The sequence below is a fragment of the Papio anubis genome, chromosome 9 (assembly GCF_008728515.1).
Source record: "Papio anubis isolate 15944 chromosome 9, Panubis1.0, whole genome shotgun sequence".
NCBI classification, from domain to species: domain Eukaryota; kingdom Metazoa; phylum Chordata; class Mammalia; order Primates; family Cercopithecidae; genus Papio; species Papio anubis.
In genome coordinates this window covers 123,060,922-123,086,699 of record NC_044984.1, presented here as the reverse complement: position 1 = coordinate 123,086,699, position 25,778 = coordinate 123,060,922, and the positions used below count along the sequence as shown (strand labels likewise).

Here is a 25,778-nt window from a genome sequence, read left to right as displayed (position 1 = left end):
CAGTGAGGCCTGAAGGCTGAGGAGGCCGGGGGAGTTGTGTGAAGGGGGCACCGTCTAGTGTCAGGACCCAGAGCTGGGCATTCATCTCCTGACTCTGCATTCCAACCACGGGCTATTGCACGCCTCCCTCTGGGAGCCTCCTGTGTTTTTCTCTTCATCTCTTCAGCCCTTGTCTCATCAGCAAGTGTGGCATCTGTACTGGAGACCAAGCTAGCCCGCAGCACACTTTTAGAAAACAGTTTTATTGAGATACAATGCACATACCATACAATCCGCTCACTCTGTGTGTGTGTGTGTGTGTGTGTGTGTGCGCGTGCGCCTGTGTGTGATACAAGGTCTTCTTGCTCTGTCACCCAGGCTGCAGTGCAGTGCTGTGATCATGGCTCACTGTAGCCCCAACCTGCTGGGCTCCAGTGATCCTCCCACCTCAGCCTCCACAGTAGCTGGAACTACAGGTTTGTGTCACTGCACCTTGCTAATGTTTAAATTTTTGTAGAGGTTTTGCCATGTTGCCTAGGTCTTGAACTCCTGGGTTCAAGTGATCTGCCCGCCTCTGCCTCCCAAAGTGTTGGGATTACAGGCATGAACCACTGTGCCTGGCTCAATCATTTAAAAGATATAATTCAATGCTTTTTAGTAGATTCTCAGAGTTGTGCAGTCATCTCTACAGTCAACTTCAGAACATTTTCATCACCCCCAAAAGAAACTTGGCACACTTTAGTTGTCACTTGCCCCCTGTCCCTCCCAGCCCTGGGCGGCCACTAAGCTCCTTTTCGTTTCCATGGATCTACCCCTTCTGTAATCTCACATAAATGGAATCATATGGCATGTGGTCTTTTGTGACTGGCTTCTTTTCCTTAGGATATTGTTTTCAAGGCTCATCCGTGCTGCAGCAAGCATCAGTGCTTCATTTTTATTGCTGAGTGACTGCAGTACTCTTGAACCGAGAGCTACTAAGCAGAAATCATAAATTAAAATGGCTATATCTCTGAGTACTTCCCGAGTGCCAAGCACTGTCCTAATTACACACATTATTTTAATTGAAATGCTTACAGACGTTGGGCAGGCAAAACAAGGAGGTGAAATGGACTTTGCAGAAATTATTGCAAACCCCAGCCCATGCCTGGTCCAAAGCTAGGAGGGATGCAGCCTCCATTTGGCCTTGCTGATTTCTGTCTTGTGGTCTGTGAGTTGCCAGATATTTTCATTCTTTAAGTCAGGAATCTGGATTTATTTGTGAAATCTCCCAAACAATAAGTATGAACAAAAACAAAATTCATCTTAAGATTCTGACAAAGAACTTCTTCCATGTAACAATCTCCACTTGTAAAGCAAGAAGATGGTATTAACATAACCACAGTGGACCTACACATTCTGTTTGTAACCCCAAAGTCAATTTGGGAGGAAGGGTGAAGAATTCATCTTGTTTTGCCCAGATGTCCCAGTTTTAAAATTGGGAGTCCCACATCCCAGAAACCTCCTCGGTTTCAGGCGAACAGGGATGGTTGGTCACCCTACTGGAAGACCACAGTCTATTCCCATAGGTATCCATGTTTGACATATTATGGCTGTTCACCTTTGGGAACTGCTCTCAGAGTTAATGTATGAACACAAGAAAGGAAAGAAGTCAATCCCTTCAATTTACTGTCACCTTCTTTTGTGTCAAAAATGCCATTCTCTTTCTCCAATTTTCTCATTTATCAGATCTGATTTTTGACTATTCTCAAAGATGATGTCACCACTATTACCATGACCATGACCATCACCATGATTAGTGTCATCACCATCATTCTTGCCATCATCGTTATTATTACCATCATCATCACCATCCTCCTCTTCATCACCATCACCACCATCACTGTCATACCATCATCACCAGCATCATCACCATTGTCATTATCAACACCATCACCACCATCATCACTATCACCATCATCATCATAATTGCCATTATTATCACCATCATCATCACCACCATCACCACCATTATCATCACCACCATCACCATCATACCATCATCACCATCACCACCATCTTCACCACTGTCATTATCAACACCATCATCCATCCACCAACCATCCACTATTCCACCATCATCCATCCACCATCCTTCATCCTTCCACCATCCACCATCATCCACCACCTCCATCCATCCACCATTTGTCATTATCCATCCATCCATCCACTATCCACCATCATCATCATTTGTCATTATTATCATCCACCACCGTCATCCACCACATCATCATCCATTACCATCATCACCATCATCATCATCCACCATTGTCATTATCAACATCATCATCACAATCATCACTATCACCATCATCATCATTGTCATTATTATCATCACCATGATCATCACCACCATCATCACCATCATCATCATCACCATTGTCATTATCAACACCATCATCACAATCATCACTATCACCATCATCATCATTGTCATTATTATCATCACCATCATCATCACCATCACCATCATACATCATCATCATCACCATCCTCCTCTTCATCCCCACCATCACCATCATCATCATCACCACCATCATTACCATAAGCACCATCATAATCACCGTCATCACCAGCAGCCTCACAGTCATTGTAACCACCACAACTATCATCAGTGCCATCATCATTCTCCTCCTCTTCTCCACCCTTTTACTATAAATATTGTCCAATTTAAGGTGTGCCAGTAAAAAGATAAACCTGGAGCCAGAGATTCATAGGTTTAAATCCCATAACCACCTTTCCAAGCTGTGTGTCCATGGTATATTAGCTCTGCCTTCAGGCCTCAATGCCCTCACCCATAAAATGAAGATAATATAGGTTCAAACAGCACCGAAACAGCTGTTATGAGGATTAAATGAAGTAATGAACATGAAACACTTAGCATAGTGCCAGCACTGAGGAACTGTTAATTATTATCACTGTGGAAATGAAACTCAATAGGGTTCAGCAAACTTTGATCTTACAGATTTACTAAACTAGGACAGCTCTAATTTCTGGAAATTCTTGCTAGTTTTTACTCTGACTTCCTCTGGTTAGGTGTTGCAGGATTACACAATCCTATTTTTGGGGATTCTGATGATGTTTGCCTGGAAGGGGGATTTTCCATGACTGACACCGAAAAACAGAAAACAAGACCAAATACATGAAAGCATTTTATAAGCTGTAGAGCGCTGAGCAGGTGTCAGGAAAGGAGATGATGACTCATTGTTTAGCCTTCAGTCACTCACAGAGCCAAGAGGGGCATCCAGTCCAGTTCTTTACCCCAACCTCTGCAGAACTGAGGACTAACACCCAGGGTCAGGCTTCCCATGCAGAACTAGAAGCTTCTAGAGGTTTTGCAGAAAATGAAAGCACTCTCATGTTTCCCATGATGTCTCTCTATAGGAAACTTACTGTATAAATAATCTCAATTAAAATCAGCCCCCAAATTATGGGTGACATTTTCTTTTGCCGACTCTGAAAGTCTCGGGGTTCCTACCTAGATACGCAAGGCTGTAGAGAAATTAGGTCACAGCAAGATAAATATTCACAGTTGAACTTGGCAAAGTTCTGTTCTGGGAGCTTCTGCTGTGCCAACTGTGGGATCCCACTGGGCTGTTTGTAGCAGAAGAGGCCTCATTTTATCTGCAGTGCTTCCCAGAAGCAGGTTTGTATGGTGGTGAGAGGAATATGGGGGAGATGCCTTAAAAATGAGATGGCATCTAGCTACTTAGAAGGCTGATGCAGGAGGATTCCTGGAGCCCATGAGTTCCAGGTCAGCCTGGGCAACGTAGCAAGACCCCATCTCTAAAATCAAAATAAAAACTATTTAAAAAAGATAATAGCAGAAACAATTTAGAGAAGATTGTGGTAAATACAGAGGCTTGCACTATAAATACAGCTTCTCAGCTGGTCTCTCAGCTTCTGCAGTCATTCCAGGGAGGGAGAAGGAGATCAGATAGACTGAGGTTAAGCCCCATGGCAGGTCCTTAAAAGCCGTGTGATTTTGGGTGAATGACTTTACTCTTCTGAGCCTTGACTTTCTCATCTGCGAATGGGAGTAATGCCTGCTACCATACAGAGCTTTCGGGATGACTTAGGGCGCTCCTGAGCCCATGTTGAACACTCCACAATGTTAGGTGCTGTTGCTGGGGGGATTGTAGTGTGGGGAGGATTTCTAATAATCCTCTTGGAAAATCAACAAAACATGCAAGAGAAGACCTTAAAAATAAAAAATAAAACTACCAGGTGATCCAGCAATCCCACTTCTGGGGGTATATCCAAAGGAAATGAAATCAGTATGTAGAAGAGATATCTGCATACCTATATTTATTGCTGGGTTACTCACAATAACCAAAATATGAAAACAGTCTAAGTGTCCATGGACAGATGAATGCATAAAGAAAACGTCGTAGATACATACGGTAGAATATTACTCAGTCATAAAGAAGGAAATCCTACCATTTGTGACAATATGGATGCACCTGGAGGACCCTATACTATGCAAAATACACCAGGCACAGAGGGACAAACACAGCATGATTCCACTCATAGGTGGTCTCCGAAACAGTGCAACTCCTAGAGGCAGAGAAGAAAATGGTGAGTGCCAGCGACTGGGGGAGGGGAATGAGGAGATGTCGCTCAATGGGTGTAAAGTTTCAGTCATGCCAGATGAATACATACGTTCTAGAGATTTGCCATCCAACCCTGGGACTGTATTAATAATAGGGTATTATGCACTTAAAACTTGTTAAGGGGGTGGATCTCATGTGAAGTGTTCTTAATACACACACACACACACACACACACACACACACACCCCAACAGAACAAAACCCACAAAAGGACATAAGTAAACTTTGGGAGGTGATGGGTCTTCTTCTTACTTTGATTGTAATGATCATTTCACAGGTAGATGTGTATGCCCAAACTGAAGAAATTGTGTACATTAAACATATGCAGTTTTTAAAAATACATCAATTACACTTCAATAAAGCTGTTTTTAAAAATGCGGATGACACTGGGTGTGGCAGCTCATGCCTATTATCTTAGCAATTTGGGAGGCTGAAATGGGAGGATTGCTTGACCCAGGAATTTGAAACCAGCCTGGGCAACAAAGTGAGATCCTGTCTCTAAAAAAATTTTTAAAAATTAGCTGGTCGTGGTGATGCATGCCTGTGGTTCCAGTTGCTTGGAAGGCTGAGTTGGGAGGATTGCTTGAGGCCAGGAAGTCAAGGCCGCAGTGGGCTATGATCATGCTACTGCCCTCTAGCCTGGGCAACAGAGTGAGACCATGTCTCAAAAAAATATGTGGATGAGAAGAATTTAGAACATCTCCTGAGAACCCAGTAGAAGTGGCAGAGCTTGCCTCCCACAGGGAATGAAGCCGAGATTGGGCAGCTATGGGGAGGTGGCTAGACCAACTTCCGGGGCTCTCCAAATGCAGGATGTGTGGCACTTAGAACTCTTATCCTCACCTTTGTGCCTTTGTCACAACTTGGGGGCAAGAGGAAACTCCCGTTGCGATAAAGCTTTAGGGGCAGGGAGCTGGCATGTTGGGACCGCACGCTGTAAGTGACATCTACCTGGGAGTCCTGCCTCCTCAGAAGTTCTCTTCAGGTTTAGAAATAAAATGGTAAGTGGCCTATGGCTCTTACAACGTTCTGCTGCAACCTTGAGAGGTTATAACTTTGCTGTAGGTTGCTTTTAGACAATGGAGATCTGTTTCAGGGGCTCATGTGTAACCTGGTGGCAGGTGGCCCCTCAAAGGGAAAACGGAACTCTCTCATATGTGTGCTTGGAAGGCAAAAAGAACACGTTTTAATAAAATAAATGAACGTGCTGATTTTGACCTTTTTAAACTCCATGACAAAATCCAGATGGAAACCAAAAAAAAAAAAGAAAAAACTCATTTCATCTAGCTGTTCTCATATTAATTTACAAAGCAAAATACCCAAGATTAATTCTCATTCTAATCTGCACCCACCTAAGGTTCTTGAAAATGAAATTCCACTAACAATTCCTTTTCATTTCTACTTTCAAGAATCTTTAGTATGCAGGGACTTCGGCTTTGGTGATTTCTGCACTTGAGCACAGCAGGAATTCTGTAAGTATTCTGAAAACTTTTTTCTCTTCAATTACGGGACACAATGCAGTATCTTAGGAAGTTTGTTGTTTAGTATCTCTTAACAATATGAAAGCATGTATTGGAGATAATGTCAGGAACACATTTGTGAGTGAGTCTCAGGTCTGATTACAGCAAATGCTTGCTTTAAAATACTTGCTCTGAGTAATCTGATCCCTATGATTTTTTGTGGGTGATACGTGCACACACACCAGCCCAGCATTTACAAAAATGAAGACTGCTTCTTCCCTACAGCTGCCTGACAGTTACACTTGCAAAAGGAATTATCTACTGCTCATACATTCATTTCCTAATAAATCCAGTCTTTTCCAGGCCCCTTCAGAAGGAAAGGAAATAAAAGGGATACCATGAATCTTAAGCTAATAATAACAGCAACTTCAGGCTTTGGCACAGGCAAAACCAGAGTCAAAGTCTTTGGTTTGGTGCTAAATCCTAAAATGCGGGTGAAAGAAAAACTAATGAAGAAACGAACACCCCATAGACGGCACCTGTTTCTCTGTAACTAAGGAAAGTGCGTTTTACTTGGTTTGTAGATGAGGTCGCACAAGGCTGCCAAGTACAGTTGGGCAGGTTTTGTACTGCACAAGGGCTCCACATCCAAGGAGGTGTCATTCATGTAGCAGGCATCATGTATTTTCTGATAAAGGGAAGTCAATTGTCATATGGAAAGCACTTTCTAATTTGTTTGGGTTAGTGTTGGGGCCATTCCCTTGGGACATAATGAATTACAAAGAAGAAGCATGCAAATATTTTCAAAGCCATCTGTTCTCAGATAGAGAAGCACTGGTTTCTAAATCAAGCCCCGTCTCCTTATTTTTTGACTTCATTAATGAAAAGACATGTTGGCTGGGCACAGTGGCTCATGCCTGTAATCCCAGCACTTTTGGGAGGCTGAGACAAGAAGATGGCTAGAGGCCAGGAGTTTGAGACCAGCTGGGCAACATAGTGTGACCCTGTCTCTACAAAAGGAATTTAAAAAATTAGCTGGGTGTCATGGCACATGCCTGTAGTCCCAGCTACTCAGGAGGCTGAGGCAGGAGGATCACTGGAACCCAGGAGTTCGAGGATGCAGTGAGCTGTGATCATGCCACTGCACTCCAGCCTGGAAGACAGAGCAAGATCCTGCTCAAACAAAGAAGAAAGGCATGTGATTCGTGTAGTAGGTAAGCAGGGAACTTGATTATTTTGTTCACTCCCTGAACTTAAAGTCTAGAATATTTTCCTGGCACTTTGTGGATACCCAATAAATATACATTAAATGAATTAATTGATAGGCAGTTTTATATATGAAGCTGCAGTTAGCTTGACATCTGCCCTTAGCTCTTTTCCCATTATCTTGGGAATATTAATCATTAACCATGATTTTTTTTTATGGAGGGGTGTAATATAAAGGAGTGAAGAATCATCTAGAAGAAAAGTTAAATAAATGAAATCTCCACTCACACTTGACTCACACATTTTCAAATAATTGTTTGGTAAGATAACCTAGATTTCCACGTGAGAATCAGGAATTCAAGACTCTTCCCAAAAGTCTCTCTTTACTACTACTATTTAATTCTTCCAGCCTTCTTAACTGGGTGAGGGTTTCTCAAAATTCCTGGTCTTAGGATCCCTTTATTGTCTTAAAAATTATTAAGAGCCGTAAAAAGCTTTTACCTGTGTAGGTTGCATCTATTGATACTCATTGCATTAGAAGTTAAAACTGAAAAGTTTTTGAAACTCAGGATAACACAGTCACACTTTCTATTAGTTGTCAGGGTGATGACAACATCCTATGTCTCTGTGCACTTGTGAGGGACTGTGAGCGAAAAAGGCAAATAACATTATAGCATTTTGGGGAGTCAGCTTCCAAGACGGTCCCAGTAATCCTTGTCCTCAGTAATCCCACCTTGTGTATAATCCCCTGCAACAATGAATCAGGGCTGTCGATGTAACCAATGGGATACAGCAGAATTCATGGTATATGGCATCCAAGTCTGTCACAAAAGGCTCTGCAGCCTTGATCTCTCGGGGGAGCCAGCCACCATGTTGTTAGGCCACTACGCAACCCGCTTAGGAGGAACTCACTTGCCAGCCAGGTGAGGAGACCACCTTGAAGATGGATCCTCCAGCCCCAGTTGAGCCTTCAGATGAGACTGCAGCCCCCACCAATCTCATGCTTGCAACTCATGAAAGACCTGAAGACAGAACCACCCAGCAGGCTCGCTCCTGAATTCCTGGCCCTATATTGCTATTTTAAGTCACTGTGTCTCAGGGAAAATTGTTATGCACCAATAGATAATTACTACAGCATTATTAGAAAAATAGTTTCGATCTCACAGACTCCTTGAAAGGGTCTTGGGGACCTCCAAGAGTTTCCATACCACATTCTGAAGACTGCTGAACTAGGCCATGCAGGATTTAAGGAGATATATCCCATAAAGATTTGAGGTCAGGAGAAGCCTTTGCCTAGAAAAATGAATGGAAAACACAAGGCTTCATGCTAAGGAAACTGTTTTCATTCGGCAACCTCATTGATTCTGCACACATGGCCGAGGTGCAAAGAAAAGGGCTGGTTGCTTTCCTTCTGATCTTTCAGAAACTTGAGTGCTCCTCCTGCTCAGTTATCTTCCCATTTTCATAGTCGGAAAAAAATTGCTCCTGTTCCTCCCCTCACCTGGGACTTTAAGGGCACAGTTTTACCAGGTGTGTCAGCACAGAAACTGGCATAATACTAATAAACTTGGAGTATGCGTCTGGAGAAAAAAAGAACATCAATTAAGCTGTATGGATCATAAATAACAACAACTAGCTCCTTTGTAGTAAACAAAGCAATTTCCTATGAACATGGAGGAAGAGCTAATTAATGTTACCGTTACTACTGCTACTAATTAATAATAATGGCCAATATTTTTCTATAGCATTTAATATGTGCCAAGTACTCTTCTAAGCGTTTTACATAGATCAACTGAAGTAATCCTTGCTGCACTGGTGAGGGCTGTTAGCCTCTGACCCCTTATTCCCTTTTGTGTCTTCAAAACACTGGCAGAATTTAGGCCAAGGGATGAGGGTGTGTGGCTGTGAATGCCAGGATGCCTCACTCAGGGTGAAGCTCACCTGCCCCTGATCTCTTATCAATAGAGATCGGTATGTTACAACCAAAATAGTAGCAGCCAGATCTGGGGTGCCTGTAAAGCCGGATGTCATGGGCATCTGTTGGGGTTTGTCTGTCAACCCCCCTTCCCCCCATCCCCACTCCAATTATTTTGGCTCCTGTGGGATCTGAGGTTATGCGGGAGACAGGCACACACCATGCCTGGCCAGTCATAGTCAGGGTGGCTGCTTCAGAAATGGGATGACAATACCATTAGGAGGAATCCTGGGACTTTTGCTGGAGCTCTTGGTAAAGAGGCAGACTTTTTCCCGGGGATGAGAAATTGCTTGGATGCCAGGAACTACCTTTGGGAAACGATGCCTGAGAAAAACATCCACAGACAGATAAAGCAGAGCTGAGACAGAGAGACAAATGGCTAGGCTAAAAATGTTTAGGCACCTGGATCCAACTGTGCCTGAAGCTACATGGTCAATTCTCCGTTTGGATTAAGCCAGTTGAGTTGGGTTTCTGCCACCTGCACCAAAATTGTGCTGATGAAACACCAGAAATTCAAAATCTTCCACTATGCTTTGTTTAGTTTTTAGAGTTTAACATACCAGATTCCACGCAACCTGAAAAAAAAAGTAGCCTCATCACTGCAGGATCTCAGAAGAACCACAGTAAGGGGTGAAGAGATGAAGAATGATGAGGAGACAGACTGTGACTCCCTGCAGGGCTGGGGCCGAATCTGGGTCTTGATTTCCAGTGAGTCACCTCCATCACCACAGATGCTCTCTATCACCGCTCTGTGCAGTAAAGTGGCCACTAGTCATGTGTTGCTACTTACGTTAAAATTAATTAAATTCAGATAAAAATAAAAATTTAATTCCTCTTTTTTTCTAGCCAATTTTAAGTGTTCAATGACCGCATGTAGCTAGCGGTCCCCAGAGTGGACAGTGCAGACACAGAACATTACGACCGAAAGCTCCATTGCATAACACTGCTTCACCTGTTTCTAAATGTGAATCTTTCCTTCCCAGACCAGGACCAAAACAACATAAAGTTTAGAAACATATAGAAAACATACACATTGTTATTATTATTGTTATTATTTTTGAGACAGAGTCTCACTCTGTTGCCCAGGCTGGAGTGCAGTAGTGCGATCTTGGCTCATTGCAGCCTCCACCTCCCAGGTTCAAGCGATTCTCATGCCTCAGCCTCCTGAGTAGCTGGGAATACAGGCACATGCCACCATGCCCGACTAATTTTTGTATTTTTAGTAAAGACAGGGTTTCACCCCGTTGGCCAGGATGGTCTCGATCTTCTGACCTTGTGATCTGCCCACCTCAGCCTCCCAAAGTGCTGGGATTACAGGCGTGAGCCACCGCGCCTGGCCAACATATTATTATAACTCACTCATTCAATGTAGATATTTTTTGACCATCAACTAGATATTGAGCAGTGATCTGGAAGGTGGGGACTAGGCAGTGGACATGGCCAAGTTCCCGAGCCTCTGGGCATGACTGTCCAGAGGGGACATGGACGATGGAGCGGCTGATAGTGCTCAGCTAGCATCGTGTCTGGCAGAGATGGGGCTGCAAAGGGGGATGAGCAGGGACAGCTCAGAGGGTTCGAGGTTGCTCTTTTAGGCAGGTTAGTTAGGGGGCCTAGTGAGGAGGGGATATTTGAGTAGACACCTGGATGAAGCCCGGGAGCCGGCTGTGAGAAGCTCAAGGGCAGCCGTGCTAAATCCTGGATGTGCAGAGACACCAAGCAGTGACCTATAAATACAGGCCCAGGTTCTAACTATGCTGATTTGGCTTAAGTGGTGTGGGGTGTGGCCAGAAGCTCCACCCCCTGACCCCAGTGACCCTCACAGGGAGTCAGAGTGGCAACCCTGGACCCAGGGCAGTGCTTCTCAAAATGGGGTCTCTGGAGCTTTAGGGATGCAGATTCCCGGGCTTGTTGCCAGCCTGCTGCTTGGATGGGGGCACCCAGGCTTTCCCAAGTCCCCAAGGCCATGCGGACCTTGCTCAAGTTCAAAGATGCCTGAAGCACAGCCACGCCCCTCCCTTAGCCCACAGCTTGCATTTGAATTTTTTAAAATTTATTTTATTGTGGCAAGAACAGGTAATATGAGATCTACCCTCTTGCCATTTTTTTTTTTTTTTTTTTTTTTATGAGACGGAGTTTCGCTCTTGTTGCCCAGGCTGGAGTGCAATGGCACGATCTCGGCTCGCTGTAACCTCCACCTCCTGGCTTCAAGTGGTTCTCCTGCCTCAGTCTCCCGAGTGGCTGGGATTACAGGTGTGCGCCACCATGCCTGGCTAATTTTTGTATTTTCAGTAGAGACAGGGTCTCACCATCTTGGCCAGGCTGATCTCGAACTCCTGACCTCATGATCCACATGCCTTGGCCTCCCAAAGTGCTAGGATTATAGGCGTGAGCCACTGCACCCGGCCAGATGTTAAAATGCAGAATACAGTGTTGTCGACTACAGATCTCTGGGGCTTGTTCGACCTGCATGGCTGAGACTTCATGGTCCTTGATCCATAACTCCCCATCTCCCCTTCCCCAACCACAGGCAGCCACCATTCCGCTCTTTGCTTCCATGAATTGAACTGTCTTAGATACCTGATATTAGTGGAATCATATTGGTTTTTGTTTGTTTGTTTTGCAACAGGATTTCACTCCCATTGCCCGGTGCAATCATGGCTCACTGTAGCCTCAACCTTCCAGGCTCAAGCAATCCTCCTGCCTCATTTTTAAAAATTCTTTTTGCAGAGACGAGGTCTCACTATATTGCCCAGACTGGTCTTGAACTGGTCTTGAACTCCTGGACTCAAGCCATCTTCCCACCTCGGCCTCCTGAAGTGCTGGAATTATAGGCATGAGTCACTGCAACCATCCCATGTATTTCTATTCTTAAGATTAACAAAGGATGAACAAAGGGCCACGTGTAGAACCTGAACTCCATTCACATTTGAAAAATGAATGGATGATGACAGCAAGCAGGTCCCAGTGTGCATAATGTCTGTAAGAGAGATTGAAATCACTCCAAAGTTATCCCTTGCATCCATTCAGACATGTATTCTCCATTTTTTCCTCCAAAATATTTCCTTTCTTCCTCATGTGACAATGACTTAAAATAAATTATAAATTCATTTGTAGATCAATGCACTCACATGTTTCAAATGATGACATAATTATGAGGCTGGAGAATAAAGGCTGACAGCTTTTAATGTTAGCCTTGGCACCATAATCATATACCAAACAGTAAGGATAATGCGTCTTCCTTGGGTGGCATTCATTGAGGCAACAGGTATTCACGGAGCAGTTTCCATGACGCAGGAGCTGTGCGTGGCACTGGTGATCAACACATGAGAAAGATCAGAGTCCCTCACCTCCGGGTGGAGAAGGCAGATGCGGCGGGTCATACATCCCCTTATACATTCAACAGTTCCTTGTTACGTGCCTACTGTGTGCCAGGCATCGTTCTAGAAGTTACTGATAGAGTGTCTGCTGCCCATATGGAGCTGACACCCCACTGGGGAAATTCAGATAATGAATGTACAAATAGCCATGCATTTTAATTTGGTCATTTTATGCAAGAAAATCAAGCCCGTCGGGGCATAGAGTGGCTGTTACTTTAAATCAGGTGATGGCGGTGCACCTGAGAAGATGTAAGCAGAGACCTGAATGGCAGGAGGAAGAACACAGTTTGGAATGTGGGGAAGAGGCTCCCGGCACAGGAAATAGTAAGTGCAGAGGCCCCAGGGCAGAGTGCATGGGAGGGGCTGGGGAAGGAGGTTAGATCCCAGTGTGCCTCCGTGGACCAGACCCTGTACTTTTTAAAAAAGTGCAGTGGGGAGTTTTCAGGGAGGCGAGATCAGGGAGGAGACGACCGGTTCAAGGCTCTTGCTGTGAGGAAGGGGCTGCCAGGGGTCAGTATTGAGCAGGGGAGACCAGTCCAGAGGCAGGTGACACATCCAGGTGTGAGACGATGGGGCTAGGCTGAGACTGGAAGTGGTGAGGTGGGGGGGAGACTGCTACATTCGAGATGCATTTCAAGGGATGGCACAGATGGGCAGGTGTGATATCAGTGTGTGGCAGGAGACTTCGCTGATGCCAGGATTCTGCACCTGCACCTGCATCCTAGATTTCTCCTGCAGCAGCAGCTCCATGGCCACCTCAAGTTGTGCAGATGCTGGCCGTGAGCCGTCCAGCAGTTTCACAGCCATTTGTGGCCTCCTTTTCATGGAACTGACCAGGACCCAGCACTTTCTGGGCAAAGAGGCCTGACTCCTTGGCGGAGGAAGCCGGGACACTGCAGAGCAGAACTGCAGGGCAGGAGGAGGCATCAGACCTACAGAACCTGCTGTCTTGGGTTAGAGGCAGCAGGACAGGAGACCTAGGGCTCACAGGGGCTTTCCAAATGACAGTCACAAGATAAATGATCACAAGATAGTCCCTGAGAGGCCGGTGCTTGGGGACGGGAACCTTACGTCTGTTAAGCTCGTTGCTGTTTCGCTAGACTGGCACCCACCAGTCCCCCAGGGAGTGTCTGGTGGGAGACTAGGAGGCAAGAGACTCAAGGGTAAAATGAGATAGAGACAAAATCCCAGCTGTCAGGGAGCCAGGATTCCAGACTGGGGCAGTTGGGGGAGGGGCATAAATATATACACAAATGAAAACATAAGGAAGATAATGTCAGATAATGATCAGACAGAACAATAATTTTGTCAAGGCTAAAATGAGAGAGAGATGAAATCCCAGCTGTCATGGAGCCAACATTCCAGATTTCAGCAGGGAGAGGAGTAAACATATAAACAAATGAAAACATAAGGAAGATAATGTCAGACAATGATCAGACCAAACAATAATTTTATTGGATATGCCAAAAATAAGATCAGGCAATGTGCTAGAATGGGGGAAGGGAATGCACTGTCAGCACCATGGGGGGGCGGGAGGGCCTCCAGGGACAAGGTGGGCTCAGAGTCCTGAGTAAAGAGGAGGAGGAGGTGGGAGGCCTCTCAGGATGGCACAGCGAGGACAAAGATGCCGGGTGAGGAGAGCTGGCAGCATCTGCAACAAGGCTTGCACACAGTAGGTGCTCACTAGGGAGAGGCCCCTGGTGGCTCCTCCCTTGACTCGGCAGGCAGGGGTGGCAGCAGGGCTGGAGTAAATGTTTCCTTCTATATGCAGTAGGCCTGAGCCATTTCTCTGTGTGGGTCATGGGCATCTCTAGCTGGCAGGTGAGGTCTGAGAATTTTTTCGCAGAATAAAGTTTTTAAAGGTGTACAATAAGATATGTGTGCTCAGACAGGAAATCAATTGTATTGAAATGCGGTTACTGGCCGGGCATGGTGGCTCACACCTGTAATCCCAGCACTTTGGGAGGCCAAGGCAGGAGGATCACTTGAGGTCAGGACTTTGAGACCAGCCTGGCCAACACAGTGAAACCTTGTCTCTGCTAAAAATACAAAAATTAGCTGGATGTAGTGGCAAACGGCTGTAATCCCAGCTACTCAGGAGGCTGAGGCACGAGAATCGCTTGAACCCAGGAGACGGAGGTTGCAGTGAGCCAAATCATACCACTGCACTCCAGCCTGGATGACAGAGTGAGACTCCATCTCAAAAATAAAAATTAAAATTAAAATAAAAATGTTCAGCACGGGCCAGGCACAATGGCTCATGCCTGTAATACCAGCATTTTGGGAGGCTGAGGTGGACAGATCACCTGAGGTCAGGGGTTCGAGACCAGCCTGGTCAGTGCTAAAAACACAAAAAAATTAGCTGGGCATGGTGGTGAGTGCCTGTAATCCCAGTTACTTGGGAGGCTGAGGCACGAGAATTGCTTGATTGAACCCGGGAGGTGAAGGTTGCAGTGGGCTGAGATCGCACCACTGCACTCCAGCGAGACTCCATCTCAAAAACAAAAAACAGAAAAACAAAACAAACAAACAAACAAAAAACAAAGAAATGCAGTTACCAAAATTCAGAATAACTTCAGGTACTGTAGGACATGACTTTCTTAATTATTGAATTAAGTAATAAGATGTAGTGCTTTACTTTCAAAGCAGTGAAGAGTATAGAAGGTATTTCATGACATCTGTATCAACTGCACATGATATGACATGGAAATGTGTGAGTTTGGTGGCAGCTGCTAATGCTTTTGGGGCTATGACCTGTGTTCACAATGCTTGTGTCCCCCAAATTCATATGCTGAAATGCCAACCCCCAAGGTGATGGGTTAGGAGGTGGGGCCTTTGGGAGGTGATGAGGTCATGCAGGTGAAGTCCTTATGAATGGGATCAGTGTCTGATACGGTTTGGCTGTTTCTCCACCCAAATCTCATCTTGAATTGTAGCTCCCATAATTCGTACATGTTGTGGGAAGGACCCAGTGGGAGATAATTGAATCATGGGGGTGGTTCCCCCATACTATTCTCATGGTAATGAATAAGTCTCAGGAGATCTGTTGGTTTTATAAAGGGTTTCCCCTTTCACTTGGTTCGCGATTCTCTTTTTGCCTGCCGCCTTCCATGTAAGATGTGACTTGCTCCTCCTTGCCTTCCACCATGATTGTGAGGCCTCCCCAGCCATGTGGAACTGTAAGTCCATTAAACCTGTTTTTCTTCCCAGACTTGGGTATGTCTTTATCAGCAGCACGAAAATAGACTAATACAGTGTCCTCATAAAAGAGACCTCAGAGAGCTTATTTGCCCATTCCACCGCATGGGGACACAGTGAGAAGCCACGTCTATGCACCAGGAGGCAGGTCCTCACCAGACACTGAACCTGCTGATCTTGAACTTCCAGCCCCCAGAACCATGAGCAGTAAATTTCCACTGTTTATAAACCATGCAGCTTTTGGCATTTTGTGATAGCGGCTCGAATAGACTATGATAGGAAGAAAACGCTAAGTTTCTGTTAGAGGTTAAGTGGAAACGCAGGTGTAACTTTCCCATTCAAGTTTAGAGGGCCGTGTGGATTCTCTGGGGGTGTCTCCATCTCAGGACCCCTGCAGGGTGGCTGCAATGCTGCTGCAGCTTTAGTGCACAGTCTTCTACTGGCACAAGTGTAGGGTCACCCCCTCCCTCGCTACTTTCTCTCGGGACTGTATTTCTTACATTCCAGTGGGAGGGCTCATCCTTGAGACAGTGAGCTGGCAGGTGGCATCACTCTTCACATGAGGGTGGCACTGGGTTTGCAGTGCTCTATGGACAGATTTTACCGAGAGTGGTACCTCCCCGACTCAGTAGGATTCTAACTGGCACATGGATGAACATTTCTGTAGTAACAGTCAGGTATCTAGCGTAAAGTGATTTATGAGTTACTGTTTGAATACCCACAAGTAATATCTACTTATATTTGTATTAACAAACATAAGTAGAAGTTTAACCTGAAGCTTATTTAAGCTAAAATAACTAGCATTTCCTGAAGACTTACTAAGTGCCAAGCAAAGATTTCGGAGTACAGTTAGTTCTCAAAACAGGCCCACGAGTTGGGGGTCATTCTTATTCCTTTTTTTTGAGATGGAGTTTCATTCTGTCACCCAGGTTGGAGTGAAATGGCACGATCTCAGCTCACTGCAACCTCTGCCGCCTGGGTTCAAGCAATTCTCCTGCCTCAGCCTCCCAAGTAGCTGGGATTACAGGCGACTGTCACCACACCTGGCTCATTTTTGTATTTTTAGTAGAGACAGGGTTTCACCATCTTGGCCAGACTGGTCTTGAACTCCTGACCTCATGATCCACTCACCTCGGCCTCCCAAAGTGCTGGGATTACAGGTATGAGCCACCACACCCGGCCTATTCCTATTTTACAAATGAGAAAACGGAGGCACAGAGAAGTCAAATCACTTGCCCAAGGTCGCACAGGCAGTAGGAGGAGGCATTGGGACTCACCCCAACACAGTCAGGCTGAAGCTGAGTGCCCAGTTTCTATACTATTCTCTCTTTAGAAAAAAATGTTAAATAAATGATAGACTCAGTGGTTTCTGGACACGGCAAAAAGTGAGAAAGGCTGTCATTAATCAACACGGCAGTGTGGTGCTCCCTCCCGGGCCCTCCTCCTACCTTACGCAAACTCCAATCGACCTGGAAGGTGAGGAAGAAGAAAATGCTGGCCTAAGTCATTCTCGCTAATTTTTCTGTTCTGCATCACTCTTTTCACTTTGGGATGATAGATCATTATTATTATTGCTTATGTATATATTCTCTGTTTTCGTGTCTCAATAATCTCTAATGAAGTTATATCATCTACATCATCTTTTTTTTTTTTTTTAGATAGAGTCTCACTCTGTCGCCCAGGCTGGAGTGCAGTGGGGCAATCTCGGCTCACTGCAACCTCTGCCTCCCTGGTTCAAGCGATTCTCCTGCCTCAGCCTCCCGAGTAGCTGGGATTACAGGTACCTGCCACCACGCCTGGCTAATTTTTTGTATTTTTAGTTGAGATGGGGTTTCACCACGTTGCCCAGGCCTGGTTTCAAACTCCTGAGCTCAGGCAATCCGCCTGCCTCAGCCTCTCAAAGTGCTGGGATTACAGGCGTGAGCCATCGCACCCGGCCAAAGTTATATCATCTTTAAAATCAGAACATAGCTTTACTCTCTAAGTAAAGCAAGTCCCATAATGGAAAGCCTAAACCTGGAAAGGCCTGTGCTAGCCCTCAGTTCTCCACTTTCCTTTTACTGCTGCGGAAACCAAAGTTCAGATAATGATGATGCTACAAAGGACAGCAATGATTCCTCAAATTTTTTGAGTGTTGACTCTGGCAGGCAGTGGGTGTAGTATCATTTATTGGAGAATTAATCAGTGACCCTGCAAACATCGCTACTAAGGCAGAACAGCTTTGTATGCATCAGAGATTTACTTTTTAGGCAAAAATCTGGGCCAGTTAGTTGGAGGGGAGGGACATTTTTAAACCTAATCCCAAAGCAAATCTCCAGCTGTGACAAGAAAATACTTACTCTGTCCATACAGTTATTTTTCAACTGAGCAAACATTTTTCAATTGCCCTAGAGCATCCAACCCATCCTTAAAATTCTCTTAGAGAGTGACAAATGAAACATTTTGAAGTTGGAATAGGAAGGAGGAGATCAGGACAGGATGTTTTTGAAAAACAATAAAACATGATTTTTCCATTGTCTCTTTAAAAGCAATATTCTCCAATCCCTGTCAAAGGAGATCTCCCCACAGCCTAAGACATGCCTGCCTCCGCCCTTCTTGAACACAGAAGATATTGCTGACACGCTTCCCCACAGACCCCGAGCAGAGTGATGCCATCCATCACCCGCAGATTGACGTGCAGATCCGATAGCATCTCTGCGGTGCCACGGGCCTGTTCATGCACGTCCGGTCTTCGAATTTAGCAAGGGCAAAGGATGCAGGAAAACAACCATAGGATGCCCCCGGGTGGGAAAATCCAGCAACAGCCACTGGGGTCAAGAAACCCCAACAGGATATGCCTTCACTGCTCCCTTCCATTTTGACTGTCTATGAAGAGAAGAAAGACCAACCTGGGAATACTTCCTGAAGATACACACACACACAGTCACACTGTGTCACCCAGGCTAGAGTGCAGTGGTGTCATCTCGGCTCAGTGCAACCTCCGCCTCCCAAGTTCAAGTGATTCTCCTGCCTCAGCCTCCTGAGTAGCTGGAACTATAGACATGTGCCACTATGCCTGGCTAATTTTTGTATTTTTAGCAGAGATGGGGTTTCACCATGTTGGCCAGACTGGTCAAGACCTCCTGACCTCAGGTGATTCGCCCACCTCAGCTTCCCAAAGTGCTGGGATCATGGGCGTGAGCCACCGTGCCCAGCCCAAATATATACATTTTGAGGATAATGGTGTGTTCTCAGCAAAAGAGAGTCTAGAAGGAGCGTGCAGCATTTAGCTCTCGGGTATCACTCAGGGTTCTGGCTGGAACACAAGCCTGCTCGGGTGGTTTAACTGGAGGGGGTGTTGTAAAGGCTGAGCCATAAAGCTGTGGGCATAACGGAGGGAAATAGCCAGGGACGGTGCAGCACCCCATGCTAGTCCCAGCTGGGACCTGTTTCTACCCCAAGGCCTAAGGGCAGGGCAAGGCAGTTGAGATGCTTGAGGCCCTCACCCCCACAAGACACACATCAGGCCGGGCAGATGGGGATGCACTGCGTCCCAGGGCTCCCGAAACAGTACCACGGATGGAGGCTGAAACAACAGACACTGCTTCTCTCACAGTTCCTCAGGCTGAAAGTCCGAAATCAGGTGTCAGCCGCAACACAATCCCTCTGCAGGCCCCAGGGAGACCCGTCCTTGCCGCTCTCCTAGGCTCGGCGTGTTGCCAGCTGCTCTTTGCTTCCCTTGGCTACTGGGTGCTATTGGATGCTCCAGTCTTTGTCACCATCCTCACATGGCCTTCTTCTTGTATCTTCCATGTTCAAATCTCTGTCTCCTTGTAAGTACACCAGTCACTGCATTTGGACTCCGCTCGAATCCAGCACGATCTCCTCTCAACTTCAGTAAATCCACAAAGATCTTACTTCCAAATAAGGTCACATTCACAGACACCAGGGGTTAGGACTTCAACCTGCTTTCTTGGGAGGGTGGGCGTAATCCAACCCCTTCCCTCCAGTTCTCTCTGGTGCCTCCCACTGGTTAAAGCCCTCCAGCAGCCAGAGGGCAAGGGAGCCTGGGGGCTGTCGTTCACACGTTCACACGGGCCAGCCCCCAGGGCCCAGAGCACAGCCCAGAAGGGGCTGGAAGGGCAAACCAGTCACAGGAGAAGGCTCCACTGCCATCTTTTTCCTGATCATCCTTTCTAGCTGTGTGCTTCATCCAGGGGCTCCAAGGATCTCTCAAGCCCTAATGAATCTCCATGACACCCCAGAGAGGTGAGAATTAGATCATCATTTTGCAGATGCAAGAACAAGTAGCAATTTCTCCTTTAAACAGCCCTACTGATTGCCACTTTATTTTTAATTTGATTTTATGCAGAGAGATAGGAACATGTTCTAGGAATTTTGAAAGCTCTGTGTAAGAAAAAAAAAAAAAACCCAAGTTACCATCAAGTTTCAGGGGTCAAGGAAAATGATTTCATAATGTGTTTGCAAAGGATGAAAAATGGCAATGATTTGAAACTTTTCAAAATTCCAGGTAAATCTCACCACTTCTCAGGAAATTTAATTTCAGACTAAATATATCAGTCCCGGGGGCAAAGAACTTCTTCCTACACCTGCCAAAATTAGTGGTTACTGCCTTCTCTAGAGTTTCATGCCTAACATTTAGTTTCTTTGTTTTTTGTTTTTTTAAATTTCAGATAAGCAGTAGGAAGAAAGTCCATGACATTAATAGAGCTAGAAATCAGTTAGACCCCATCCCCTTGCCCTCCTTGATTTGTCTGACAGCAGCGTCTGATCACTACCTGGACCTCGCCTTAGGCAGTATCTACCTGTTTGCCTTCTGTCACTCCACTAGAGTATACCTGCAGGAAGGCAAACATTGTCTGTTGACTGCTGTCCTCTGAGGATGTGTAGCAATGAATACCTGCAGAGCTTAGTGTGAGGTTGAATGAATTCTGCTGTTTGTTTATTCCCTCCCCCCCGCTTTTTTTTTTTGAGACAGGGTCTCATTCTGTTGCCCAGGCTGGGAATGCAATGGCACCATCATGGCTCACTGCAGCCTCCAACTCCTGGGCTTAAGCGATCCTCCCACCTCAGCCTCCCCAGGAGCTAGGACTACAGGTGTGTGCCACTGCACCTGGCTAATTTTGGTATATATATACACATATATATATACACACACACACATATATATACACACACACACACACACACACACACACACACATATATATATATATATACACACACACCAAATTTTGGTACGAGAAACGAGGTCTCACTATGTTGCCTGAGCTGGTCTTGAACTCTTGGACTCAAACAATCCTCCTGCCTTGGCCTCCCAAAGTCCTGGGATTATAGGTGTAAGCCATCACGCCTGGCCTTACCCATTTATTCTTAAAAAGAGACCACCACTCCAGCCACTGACATACAGAAACTCTCACATGGAAATCTGTGCCTGGCCTCTGCTTATGTGGCCTCAACTTGGGATGTGAACACTTTTTTCTTGCATTGAAGAAGAACTGAACTGCCAACGTTTTTGTTAGTCCCAAATGCTCCTTCCTTTGTAAAGCTTTATGTAAGAAAATGGCCTTGGTCCTCCCATTCAGATACCTCTCTCACCCCAACCCCCAGGCCTAACACTGGCACAGTGGGGGCCAGGGCAGGGAGGAGGGGATTAGGGAGATGTGGGTGCTGGCAGGAGGGCCGTGGAGCTAAGATTTGGAGCTTTCCTGCCCTCACAAGGCAAGAGTCTCCTTGCCAACAAGCCTGGAGGCAGGATGAGCAAAACGGTGGCCTTGGGAACCAGCGCTCTCCAAATAAAACAGTGCCCAGGGACCGGCGAGTGAGATTCAGGTGGCTTTCGCCTGCAGGGTCTGCTTTTTGGAGAGTCGAGAGCACTTCTCCCTGCTTTTCCCATTGCCTTTACTCAGGGGGAGTCAGAGGCAGTAGGTGATGGGGCAATGCTGGGGCTGAATCCTCCCAGCTCTCTCCTTGGATTTAAAAAGGAGCTTCAGAAGGTTTGATTTTAAGGCGAGAACTTCCCCAGCAAGGCAGATTTTCCATCTGTTAATCCCCTATTTCACCTTTCTGAAGTTTGTTTTCTTTAAAACAATCAACAACTTGGAAAATATACTTAATTTGTTCAAAGATCTAACCAGCTGTCTCACTGGCTGCTAACAGACAACACAGGATTTGCTTTTTGTTCAGTATTTTTTTTTTTAAATGTCTCATCTTCTAGTCAAAGCTGCAGTTTTATTAGCTAGTTACTTCCAACAAAAGTTTATTTTTTGCCTAGTTATAAATGTCCTAAAGCTTATTTTGAACCAAAACTTTGAGCATACAGAAAACAGGAGAATAGAAGTTCCTCTAAACTGCCTCCTCTATTTTCTAATTTTCCATGTTGCTTTGCATAGCTGAGGTCAAGTGGTACATCCCAGGGGATGCAAAACGATGATACTGCATGTATTAGTCCGTTTTCACGCTGCTGATAAAGATATATCTGAGACTGGGTAATTTATAAAGGAAAATAGGTAATGGACTCACCGTTTCATGTGGCTGGGGAGGTTTCACAATCATGGTGGAAGGCAAAAAGCATGTCTCACATGGCGATGGGAAGAGAGAATGAGAGCCAAGTGGAAGGGGAAACCCCTTATAAAAGCACTAGATCTTGTGAGACTTATTCACAATCATGAGAACAATATGGTGAAAACTGCCTCCATGATTCAATTTTCTCCCTTCGGGTTCCTCCCACAACATGTGGGAATTGTGGGGGCTACAATTCAAGATGAGATTTGGGTGGGGACACAGCCAAACCACATCACTGCACAAGCACCCAAATCCAGGGTTCAGAGCCCAGAGCTCTGTGCTGGTGCTGCAAAGATGTTTGTTAATCAACGAACTTCTGAATAAAGCTCGTTTGAATTCACGTGCATTTACTTGCAAACAAAAGGATCCTGACAAGAGTACAGACATTAGTAGTCACTTCGCTTTACCTTAAAAGCATTACAAAAACACAACAACCACAGTAATAACAATATATCCATCGAAGGAAGACCTGTGCTCCCTTGAAAAGGACCATTGTAATATCTCACACTCTTAAGATGACTTTTCCTTTTCAAAGTATTCGAATGTCTTATTCTTCCGAAATAGGTAAGACAGAAACTGAGCACTTGTAATCCAGAGCTGATGTTGGTGTGTGCTCTAGGACACAGGTCTGCACATTTTCTCTCTAAAAGGCCAGATAGTAAATATTGTAGAGTTTATGAGCTAAGAGGCAGAACTGAGCATATGAAGTAGCTAGACAGGACCACTTAAATATGTAGATATTGAAAAATGTTAAAACCATTGTTAGCTTGCGTGGTGTACAAAACTGGGCAGCAGACTGGACGTGGTCCATGGGCTGTTTGTTGACCCCTGTTCTAGGACATAAAAAGTCAAAAGGAATCATTCCCTAACTTCAAAGTGTTTACAGATCTCTGTGGTAGATGATACCTTCTGGGGTGGACATCTGCTGTTTTGTCCAACCAGCATCTGTTCCCTATTTCAGTGAAAGCCAGATTTTTCCATGATGCACAGGCTCTTAATCTCACTCCACACTTGCCCCACGTGAGGCTACACCTGCCCCACCTGATTCCACACCTGCCCCACCTGACTCCACACCTGTCCCACCTGATTCCACACCTGCCCCACCTGACTCTACACCTGCCACACCTGACTCTACACCTGCCCCACCTGATTCCACACCTGTCCCACCTGACTCTACACCTACCCCACCTGACTCTACACCTGTCCCACCTGATTCCACACCTGCCCCACCTGACTCTACACCTGCCCCACTTGATTTCACACCTGCCCCACCTGATGCTACACCTGTCCCACCTGCTGCTACACCTCCTTCACCTGATTCTCCTTCACCTGATTCACCTGCCCCAGGGTGATACATTCCCCAGGCCTGGGCAATAAGACCAACACATCCTTTTGATTTCAGTGATTGGCTTCAAGTAGGGCTCATGACCCAAGCCAATCAGTTCCAATCAGTCCCTGTCCCAGAGGATTTGCTGGAGTGATTGGCGATGAGGTTTCCACTCATTTCTTGCTGGACATGATGCTGTGAAGGAGCCAGCATGGCATTGCCGGGGCCACCTTGTGACTAACAAACAGGAAGGAGAGCTGAGAAAGGAAGAGAAGCCACCATCCATACCACATCCTTTGCACACGTGGGCCCCTCACACTCCAAGTGTGGTCTGCAGACCAGCCGCACTGACATGGCTTAGGAGCTTTGAAAAATAAGTACCCAACCCAGACATCCTAAGTGAGGATGGGCACCTACTCAACATGTACATGTGATCTGCATGCCCAATAATGTTTGAGAAACACTTTTCTAGACTTTTAAACTTACATGAGCCAAGTTTAAGTTGGGTTGTGTTTGCAGCCTTTATAACTCAAAGAATCCCGAATAATCCACTTCTCATAATCCTGATTAATCCATTTCTCATAACATGACTCACACAAATAGCATGTTTGCTTACACGTTCTCATCAGTGTACACTACTAATAGTAATCTAAGAGTGGCCACATTGTGAGTCAGATAGGGGGTGCTGTACTACTCAAGCCCAATGTCACTCATCTACTTTCTACATTTCAGGTTGACCTTGCAGCCCAGTGACAGCCTCTGATCGTTCAATGCTGAGTGAGCTCCATCATCCTAAGGAAAGAGGAGATGAAGGGGCGTCTATCTCAAGCCTGGTGTGGGGAGCAGGAAGGAGCCAAGTTTGCAGAAAGATGGCAAACTGACCATCCTTTTAGCTTAGGGGTTTCCAACCCTGGCTGCACACTGAAATCACCTGGGGAGCTTCTCAAAATCACAGGTGCTCACTTCCACCTCCAGCAATGATTGTGACTTGCTGGACTAAACTTTATGACTAAAGTTGAGAAAGGCTAGGCTAATGAAAAGTGACAACTTCCAGAGTGGGAGAAGACGAGAAACTTTGAAAGTAAATACTCCATAAAACCATTGCAGCAAACATCCCATGACGGACAGGAAGGACACAGGATGCAATCAGGTGGCTGAATGCAGGAGTGTCCAGGGTAACTCAGGACTCACCATAGCCAGAGGAACGATGCCCACCAGGTCCTTCTGGCTGACAAAGATCTCGGACACGGCAATGTCTGTGGTCCCCTTCCGCGGGTACTCCACCTGCCATGTGATGGGCTGAGTCCCCGAAAGGCTGCTGAAACTGGCTATTTCAAAATTCATCTGCACGACCTCATTGAATAAACTGCTGCTCCTGGAAGAGAGAAAAGAAAATGGCTTTAAGCCAACTTTGTTCAAAGGACCCTTCTCTCCTCATAATTGTACCCAGAGGATAAAGACAAAGAAGTGCCTCTCAGGGATGCTCTAGGGTTTTGGTGGCGGCGCCTGGGGCATGGAACCCCCAACAAGGTAAGGACTGGCATCCGGGACAGAGAAGCACCCACACGTTAAGGATATGGGCCAAGAATATTCAACAATGAGCAATAACCTGTGTCTGTGTGGATGAGGCTTTGGAATGATGATTACCAGCTCTGCAGATGACGAGCTAAACCAGTTTATTTCACACCTGCAGTATGCACCTGAATGGCCTCTGTTCAGTTCTGTAGGTGTGGCAGATGCTCTAGGCTGGAGTCCTGACCCCTAAGCCATGAATTGGTACCAGTCCATGGCCCGTAAGGAATAGGGCTGCACAGCAGGAGGTGAGTGGTGGGTAAGCAACAGAAGCTTCACCTCTATTTACAGCCACTCACTATAGCTCACATTATCACCAGAGCTCCACCTCCTGTCAGGTCAGTGGCAGCATTAGATTCTCAGAGGAGCGTGAACTGTATTGTGAATTGCACGTGTGAGGGATCTAGGTTGTGTGCTCCTTATGAAAATCTAATGCCTGATGATCTGTCACTGTCTCCCATCACTCCCAGAT

General features: G+C 45.8%; 1 protein-coding gene across 1 annotated transcript in view; it reads right to left on the bottom strand.

The window, feature by feature from the left end:
* TMEM132C (transmembrane protein 132C) overlaps positions 1-25,778 on the bottom strand; it is a 430,548-nt gene that overhangs the window by 64,993 nt on the left and 339,777 nt on the right. The window contains exon 4 of the mRNA XM_021923141.2: positions 24,926-25,109. Coding sequence (XP_021778833.2) covers positions 24,926-25,109 — 184 coding nt within the window. The remainder of the gene's footprint in view (positions 1-24,925; positions 25,110-25,778) is intronic.